This window comes from Asparagus officinalis, chromosome 1 (genome assembly GCF_001876935.1).
Source record: "Asparagus officinalis chromosome 1, Aspof.V1, whole genome shotgun sequence".
NCBI lineage: Eukaryota > Viridiplantae > Streptophyta > Magnoliopsida > Asparagales > Asparagaceae > Asparagus > Asparagus officinalis.
In genome coordinates, this window is record NC_033794.1 from 28,391,868 (window position 1) to 28,401,897 (window position 10,030).

At 38.6% G+C, this 10,030-nt stretch overlaps 1 protein-coding gene across 1 annotated transcript; it reads right to left on the reverse strand.

Annotated features, from left to right (window-relative positions):
* LOC109832693 (glutathione S-transferase T3-like) lies at nucleotides 347–1,471 on the reverse strand. Its single transcript, XM_020400097.1, has one exon. The coding sequence runs from the start codon at nucleotides 1,469–1,471 to the stop codon at nucleotides 347–349; it is 1,125 nt and encodes a 374-aa protein (XP_020255686.1).

Consider the following 10,030-nt stretch of genomic DNA (forward strand, 5'->3'; position numbering starts at 1 on the left):
GTGCGAGTAACGCGCGGCGTTTGTGAATCCACTCTTCAAGTGTCGAATGGTTCCGTTTGACCCAGATCCATTCGTTCGTTGGCGGCTTGGGGGGGGTGGTCAATTCAACCCTTCGTCTTTAATTGCAGGGAGTTGTCAATTCATACCAGAGAGTTGTCAATTCATACATTTTTTAACTTTAATTGCAGAGACTTGTCAATTCAATTGGAGAGGGAGTAGTCATTTCAATTGGATTTATTCAAATAAAAAACAACGATTTTATTCAACACTCCAATTTCAACACACAAAACACTTAAAAAAACACTTAAAAACACATAAACAAACTAACAGACAAACAACAACTTCTTCATTTGCCAAACAGTTCTTTCCTCAACAACTGATATGCTTCTTCATCTTCATCGTCACGATCTGGTTTGTTTTTCAAAAATCTCCACGTCTCCATATTCTTGGCACGAGCGAGGACATTCATAGCTTCAACAGTACTTGCTCTATTCGCTTCCGCCTTTTCACGAGAGGTGACTATATTGGATAACTCATCGAGAAGTTCGACCTTCGATTTCCTTGGTTTACTGGACGAAGCTCTAGCTTTCTTCTTTGTCGTGTCCCTACCCTCAGGACGTACGAGGGTAGGAGCGGATGATTCAACATCTTCACTACTACTCTTTCTTTTCGAACCGCTACTACCCGATACTGCTACTCCTGGCATATATTTTGGTTGATTGCGAACAACCTTCCACTCATCCACCAAATTAAACGATGTACCCATTTTCTCAAAGTACAACTCCCTGCCTTTGGATATGTAGTTTTCATCAGACCAACCACTTTGCTTCTCCCTACATGCAGTACTGTAACAGCCAATGAAATTAGAAATTTTTCTGTTGATGTCTTTGTAATGACTCTGGCACCGAGCTATGGTCCTCTCTTTTCCACTCTTGCCATTCTCATTCTCATTCACATACTGTGTAATTTTACCCCAGAAAGTTTCACCTTTTTGGTTGTTCCCCAGCTCACTATCATTACTAGCGTGAAAATAAGCAGTTAGCAGAATTATGTTGTCTTCTGTGCTCCAACTATCGTAACTTGATCTCTTTGTTGGTTGTTGGGTTGGAGGTAGAAAACTATGAGGAGTATCCCCACCAACATTTCCCAAAGAGATCTGGGTGGAAAACTCCGGGATTTCTGTAGATCCGCTACTGAACCGGGGTGTCGGTGGCTCAATCGACTCCGTGGTAGGGAAATTCATATGGGATGGAACATAGCTGCTTCCCGCAGCTGGATGATAACCGTAAGGAAGATAAGGGTATTGCATGCCAAAATTTGGTGGCATCATATACGGCATTTGAAAATTGGGTTGCATACCAGCATTTTGAGTAATTTCCGGGGCTTGCATATTTGGATTTTGAGGGTTGGTATTTTGAGGCTGGTTAGGAAAGTTGTAGGAGAAATTAGAATAATTTTGTGAAGGATCCATTTGAAAAAGTTTGAAGAATATAGAAGCAAAAGCAAAGAGAAGGAGAATAAGGTGTTGAAAACTCAGATTTTTTTTGGTGTCCAAATTACACAAGACTAATCTCTATTTATAGAGGTGAAAAAATAAAAATTATTGATATAAAAATTATAAATTAATTCCTAGTATTTATCTCCCAAAATATCATTTAAAAATTAGGAATAAAACAAAAAAGGCCAACCAACCAAGCCTTGACGATCTCGGCAGCGAGATCGGTGGCTCCCACTGTGGTCGTCAGATTGTTCGCGGGAAAAATCGTGTCTTTCTTTGTAATTGATTCCATTGTCATCTTAAATAATAGCTTTTTGAGTTACAAAAGATCCGGTTACAATGAAAATCAAAGAAAAATAAACAATGATTACAACTTTCTCCTTTTGTGTCGAACGAATCGCGAGCTCCTGTTTTACGGTCACTCGCTTTTGTGGGTTCTTTGCCTGCGCCGGGGTTTATCCGTGGACCACCGCGCGATCTAGATCCGGTCGGCTCTACGCAGTACGACGGGTATTATTTCACCAAGGAAATAATAGCCGGGGGGGATTGGTTCACCAAGGAAACAATCGTCCAAGTCTCGGGATCTAAGACCAAGCTTAGATCCGGAGTACGTCTGCGTAGATCTGAGATCCGGTCCTCTCGAACTCTTGCCTTATTTGGCGTTGACGATCGCCGAGCACCAGATCTGGATGAACAAGTCCTCGAAGTCCCAAAGCTTGGATNCTATGGGTGGCTCGGCTTTGGCCGAGCCCCCTTAGGCGTGGTTTCGTCGTTTTGTCCGTGATTCGGCTGATTCGGACTCTGATTTGTTGATCTGATTTGGCAGTAGATCCGATTCCTGATTTGGCAGTAAATCCACTTCTGGGTTCGAGTCCGAAACTGATCTTGATTCGATCGTGATTCGTCCGAGTCTGCCCTTGGTTGGATGACTCGTTGACTCCCCGAACCGTTGGCTTGATTCCGCACGCGAATGGATGTATTCCGTTACTTGCGTGCGATTCGTCAACCTCGTCACTTCGTTGGTTTGTCGGTTTGTGCCGAGCTATGCTAAGGGACCTATAAGCAATTTTATATGCCTACATAATTAATCAAACAGATGAGTGTGTATATCATAAAATAGATAATAATAACAAAATTGTGATATTATGATTATATGTTGATGGTATTCTTATTTTTGGTTCTGACATACAAACCATAAATGATATCAAATACTTTTTATCATAAAATTTTAATATGAAAGATTTAGGTCAAACTGATCTAATTCTTAATACTAAAATGTTGAAGAATGAGAATGGATATGTGCTGTCACAATCACACTATATAGAGAAAATCCTCAAGAACTTTTATGATCCAAACTATCAATCTGTTTCTACTCTATATGATCCTAATGTGCATCTAAAGAGAAATACAGGTTACCCTAAATTACAAAGAGAATATGCATAAATAATTAGATCATTAGGATTTCTGACAAACTACACTAGACCTGATATTGCATATGCAGTAAATAGACTTAGTAGATATACTTCAAATCTTGATAAGAATCATTAGGATGCTCTAGAAAGAATTCTGAGATACCTAAAAGAAACTATGAATTATGCTTTGTATTATAAAGGTTATCCATCTGTACTAGAAGGTTACTCAGATGCCAATTGGATTAGTAACTCGGTAGATGTAAAATTCACCACTGGACTTATGTTCCTTTTGGGAGGAGGAGCTATTTCATGGAAATCTACTAAATAAACTGTAATGTCTAGAAGTACAATGGAATCAGAAATGATAGCCCTTGATACTTCTAGTATAGAAGCTGAATGGTTGAAAGATTTACTAAATAAAATTCCATTAATACAAAAACCATTACTAGCTATCTCTATTATTTGTGATTGCAGGTCAGCGATTGACAAATGTCATCAAGAGAATGCAAATGTGAAAATGAATCGACACTTGAAAGTGCGACATAAATCCTTAAGATATAAGATAAAAAATCATGTAGATCACTTAACTAAAGGCTTATCTAGGACAATGATCCTAGAATCATCGAGGGGGATGTGGTTAAGCCCATAAAAAAAATTACTACAGTGGCAACCCAACCTCGCAGATGTTCAATAGGTAGAAACAAACTGGACGAGTGATTAATTATGAGGAGTACTGAATTTATTTGCTCTCATCCCTATAATGATCAGTGCTAATAAAAAGCAAGTGAAAAGTTGAGTTTAACTCTTAATGAATCCAAGACTCATGAGGCATGATGCTTACTTGCTTGTATCCTTATTAGGATTTACCTATATGTGTGTAGTTGTGAGGTCGCGACTATGGGATCAGGGCTGCTCCCTAGTAACACACATGAAAGATACCTACGCAAGGCCGATAATAGCGCAACCCGCTTAGAATTCTTCAAAATTGTACTATGTGTGCATTCTATAGAAATCCGACAAATGGGACTGGTTTAAAGCGTAGTCCACCAAGCTCTCACGGATCTATACAACTGTCACTAAGTGAAGGTTCAAACCAAAAGGTACATTCACCTATTACATAGTATAAGTAAACCAGCAATCTTATTTTCAAAGTTCTTCTTTTACTCTTATTTCTGAATTATTTTAAGTTTTAAGTTATGTGGGTGATTGCTGGAACTGTAACTTAAAAATTGGGAAAGTTTGGTCCCAATTTAGATCTCTAAGAGTAGACATCTCAACCAACCAGATGACACGACTAGGCAAGACGTCAATTCTTAGTCGACACAAAAGGCGAGATGACAACTCCTAGTCGATACGAAAGGCGAGACGATAACTCCTAGTCGACACGAAAGGCGGGACGACAACTCTTAGTCGACACTAACGAACGAACGAGACGACAGGATGAGTCGACACTCTCTGGTCGACACGAATGGCGGTATGAGTCGACACCTCGAGGGTTCGGACTTGGAGTCGGGTCAGTTCGAAAGGCAGTGTTAGTCGACACGAATGAACGAACGAGACGACAGGACGAGATGATACCCTCTGGTCGACACGAAAGGCGGTATGAGTCGACACCTCGAGGGTTCGGACTCGAAGCCGGGTTAGTTCGGAAGGCGGTGTTAGTCAACATGAACGAACGAACGAGACAACAAGATGGGATGACACCTTCTAGTCGACACGAAAGGTAGTGTTAGTCTTCACGACCGAACGAATGAGACGACACCTTCTAGTCGATACGAAAGGCGATGTTAGTCTACACGACTGAATAAACGAGACGACGAGACGAGACGACACCTCGAGGACTCGGACTCGGGGTTGGGTTAGTTCGGGAGGCGCGCGCACACTCGGCCCTAACTTGCTACACTATTCTATTAGAATAATTAAAAAGTGATCAACGCACGGTTAGCATTAATGAGCGAGAATGATGGATCTAAAGAGCGACAATGCCGGATCTAAATGACAGAAAACAACTAGCATTAATGGGTGAGAATTGTGGGCGAGTAATTAAAATGTGTTAATTGCTGTGGGAATTAAGGATCTAAATGGGTAGCTGGATGAATGCAAACGGAAAATTTATAGGGCGAGAATGGTGGATCCAAAGGACGGAAAAGGTAGATCTAAACAACGGCTTTAACCCTATAAAAGGACCTATAAGAGAGAGGGCTAAGATACTGTGCAAACACAACAGTTCTTCTCTCTTCTCTTCTCTTTTCGACTTAGAACTTCTTGTTGTTACTCCTTTGTTGATTCCTTGAAAGTCTTGAAGAGTTCGTAAAGCCTTCTTGAAGCTCGTGCCGATGAGAAGGAGGTTACCTGACCAAGGATCGTCGTATCTCCAAGATCCATTGCCACGAAACTATGTATGAGAGGGGGTAATTAGATTCTTGGGACAGTGCTTAGTGCACGCTTCTATCATCAGGCGTATTTCTAAACTTTATTTATTTTCTTTTGAATAAATTTTATTTCTGAGTTATAATATTAATCCGCTTTTATCTGATTTTTATTAACTGTTTAAAATCTGATTTTATTATTAAATTCAGTCTAAACAACACCTATTTTTCCCAACACTTATGTGGAATAACTAGTGTCGATTAGAACTGAATGTTCAATTGCTACGGTCAAAAGAGTGACGAGTAATAGACTCAGCTAATTACAAACTAATAATTGTCACCTCAACACTGGCTCCGGAGAAACAAATGTAGAAGGCGATAACTTTGGTGGTTAGTATGTAGGAGCCTTTTTGAAAAATGTGACTAGGCTTAGTGCACTGCTATTCATCTTACTAGTATGCACCACGTGCAAAGCACAACCTCCTATTTTTTTAAGTACTGCATTTTAAGTTGTCTCTCTTTAGGTTTTAATACATTTGATTTAATTATTGTATGCTTAAAATTAGAAATCATATCTATTCCTCTATACTTAAAGAATGATCCAAGTTTTAATGCATTTGTTTTAGGAATTATATCTACTCTTCTATAGTTAAAGAATGAACCAAATTTTAATATATTTTATTTGATTCACTGTTTATGATACAGTAATACTGTAGTGTGAATAGTAACTTCAAGTATGGAGAAGCAGATTTGATTTACTGTTTCTGTTTATGCTACAGTATTTTACTGTAGTATAAACAATAATTCTTTGGATTCTCTTTTAAGCATAGAACAGTAGATATGTTAAGTGTTTTAATTAGAATCTTGATTAACAAAAGACTAACTTGAGCGACGGATGGTAACAAGTAGCTCATCATAATTTGTATGCAACTAGTAACAAGACGACCTCACAACAAAGAAACTCACTCTCTCCGTTACCTATTAATCTCATCCAAGTTCTGATGCGTGGTTGGAAATTGTATCGAACCACGTTATCGTTAACACACATTAACAATCACTATTTTTAATCACGGTCATTTATTATTAACTTAATGAAATGTTACAACTCAAATGTAATAATTATCATATCATTCACTAGTGGAAAATCATGTATCGCTGACGGCAACAACGCTGACAGGAGTTTCCCGTCAGCGATGTTTATATCGCTAACGGGAATTCCCGTCAGCGAAGTTGCTGTCACAATTGAGTTATACCCGTCGGCGATGTTATCATTGCCGACGGGAAATAAACATCGCTGACGGGAAGCCCGTCAGCGATGTTTGATATAAATTTTACCCGATCAGCCTGTCGTTCCCAAATTAAAAAGCCCTAATTTATACTCGCGCCGCCGCCCTCGACTCCCTTCTGGCAGCTCTGACTCGCCGCCGGCCTAACCCCACCAATCTCCGTCACCTCCCGCTCCTCCTCTCCGACTCCACCGCCCGTGCGCCGACGCCCCGAAACCCCGAACCCATGATCTCTCGCCGGAGCTCGTCGCGGCACCGCCCCCGTTCAACTCGCAGAAACCTCTCTGTAAGGGATTTTTTTAAATTTTTTTGTTGTAATTTTAGGTTTTGTTGTAAATTTTTAAAATAGCCAATAATAATAATAATAATCCAAGGGCCTATCTGTAACAATAAAACTACAGGGGTACTAAGTTCGAAACAACAATACGGCTGGGGGTCTACTTGCAACTAACCTTTATGTTTAATATATTGTGACCATAAAGAAAGAAATTGACAAATTCCAAAACTGAAAACGGAAATAATTATGAGTTCCATTGGAGAGATTAAAAGTAAGTATATATGTACTTAAGATGCATGAGATGAAGCAGATGGTTTATTGCATACTTTGCATGTGATAATCATGTATTGTTAAAGATATTATTTTGCCTTAATTGCTGCAAAGGTTTCTAGCAAAATTGATAATTAAACTTAAGATGCATGAGATGAGGCAACAATCATGTGATAATCAACTCGCAGAAACCTCTCTGTCAGTGATTTTTTTTAGAATTTTTTGTTGTAATTTTAGGTTTTGTTATTGTTTCTCATCTGATATTTGATTTCTTGGATTGCAGTGCAGGAGATCCAAGCGGGTCTTACGTTTTCTTGGATTGCAATGCAAGAGATCCAAGCGGTAATTTCTTGTCCTTTTTTGATTCTTCAGTTCAAAATTGGATTTTGATGGGCTTTAATGTGGATGGCTAAGTTTAATTATCTTTCCTAATATGAAGAAGTTTAATTATCTTTCCTAATATGAAGATCAAAATAAGGGGGGTTTTCTGATGAAAATTAAGGGGGGTTATCTGATAATAGGCCCAAAGTTAATGGGGATTTACTGATATTTAGCCTTTATCTTAACTGAAAATTTTAATTAGTTAGATATATCGAGTTTGTATTGTGTTATATATCATGATTTTATGAATCAGAAGTCGTTACCCCTAGTTTCCCGTCTAATATTGTTGGATGTGAGTCTCTTCTGATATAAACTCACGTCTAATATTGTTGGATGTGAGTCTCTTCTGATATAAACTCACGCAATTCTAGTTGAATGTGAAAATACCTTTTACATCTAAAGAGAATAACGTGATTTATGTTAGGAGCATGCTCTACATGCAATAATTATTAGATCTGTTCGGGGAGGATTCCCCTTCTCGTACAGGTTAGAAATACAGTAGTGTATCGTCTATCTTTGTATACTTTACACATTTTTATTCCTACAAAATTTTGATAACATGTACCGCATTGTTCTCCGTGTACAATAAGCGTATGTTGTTTTGCGTTTCGATCTATAATCGATCTATTATCGATGATTGATACGCATTATAACATCCGCACAGTGTACTCAGAGAACAGCGGGTAGGTGCTGTCGAAATTTTTAAGAAATAAAAACGTATAAAGATGATGAAGATAGTTGTAGACACTACTATATTCCTAATGGGATAGGTCCATTTCCTATGGCAGCCGTTAAAGTCTCTTATAGTTGTAGACACTACTATATTCCTAATGGGATAGGTCCATTTCCTATGGCAGCCGTTAAAGTCTCTTATTGAAAATATAAGCGTTAGATTTTACTCCCACATAATTTATGTTCTGGTAATTTTCCCTTTGAGATTATTTTAATTTGAATTTCCTTGATGTCATGAAGAAAGTTAATATCACGTAACCGTTAATTTGATGCGTTACTAATAAAAATTCACATTACCTAATTATGCTTAATATCATACATATGAGGATAGTTCTCGACAAATCATGGATCGATATTCCTCGTATTGATAGATGGAGGGATAGTCGATATAAAGATGGAATAAATCAATTCATACAATACGCCTTGGCAGACCCACGGAAGTTAAATAGTGATGTCGTGTATTGTCCCTGCTGTTGGTGTAAAAATAGGGCGTTGGTGGATAAAAGTGATTTACAAAAACACTTAATATCAGGATTTCATGAGGATTACAAATTTTAGACGTTTCATGAGAAGGATGCCTTGAAGAAATGGAACTGATAGCGGATACCGGTACTTCCGGTGGGAGAATAGATGATACGAGAATAGATGATACACATACGATGCTCGCGAATATGTTAACATTTCCTAATATAGATCAATCTGAAGATGCTGAGGATGCTGACGAGTCAGGAAATGCTGGGGGCGTGACTGATCGTGAGGAGCTGGCGCAGATAATGAAATTAATTGACGACAATGAAAATGGTCTGTATGAGGGTTGTACCGAGTTCACCAGGTAATCATTTATGCTGCGTCTTTTGCGTATAAAGTCTCTTAGCGGAATGGCAGATAAATATTTTAATATGTTGCTTGTGTTGCTGAGAAAAGTCATTCCAAATAGAAAAGAGAGCATACCAGAAAATTATGATAACGCAAAGAAGATTGTTTCCGTTATAGGACTTGATTACAATAAAATCGACGCATGCCCTAATGATTGTATCCTCTACTATAAGGATAACAAAGATCTTCAGGAGTGTCCAATTTGTGGAGTATCACGGTGGGTACAACGCAAAAATTATTCAACACATGGGACAACAAGGTCTATGCTTAAGCAAAAGAAGATTCCAGCAAAGGTCCTGCGTCATTTTCCCTTAATACCAAGGCTAAAACGGTTGTATATGAATAAAGACACTGCTAAGCAAATGAGGTGGCACATGGAAGAACGTACTGATGATGGTAAAATCAGACATCCGGCTAATGCAGAGGCGTGGAACCATGTTGATAGAACTTTTCCTTTGTTTGCGAATGAGTGCAGGAATGTTAGACTAGGTTTGTCTAGCGACGGATTCAATCCATTTGGGATAATGAGTTCTGGTTGGTCTACATGGCCTGTTGTATTAACGCCTTATAACTTACCACCTTGGCTTTGCATGAAACAACCATATATGATACTTTCATTATTGATACCAGGCAAGCATGCACCAGGCAATGACATAGATATGTTTTTAGAACCGCTAATTGATGAGTTAAAACAACTCTGGACTGAAGGGGTTATGACATATGATACTCATGCAAAGCAGTCTTTCAGACTACGTGCTATTTTACTATGGACAATTAATGATTTTCCAACCTATGCGAATCTTTCAGGTTGGTCTACAAAGGGAACATATGCATGTCCAGTGTGTGGTCCAGAATTCAAAGGTCTTTATCTGCAGCACAGTCGAAAGTTTTGTTATTGGTTTAATAGAAGGTGGTTGAACATAAAACAC

What these genes read in the sequence shown, in the direction of transcription:
- LOC109832693 (XM_020400097.1), bottom strand. Translation starts at nt 1,471, where the DNA reads ATGGATCCTTCACAAAATTATTCTAATTTCTCCTACAACTTTCCTAAC.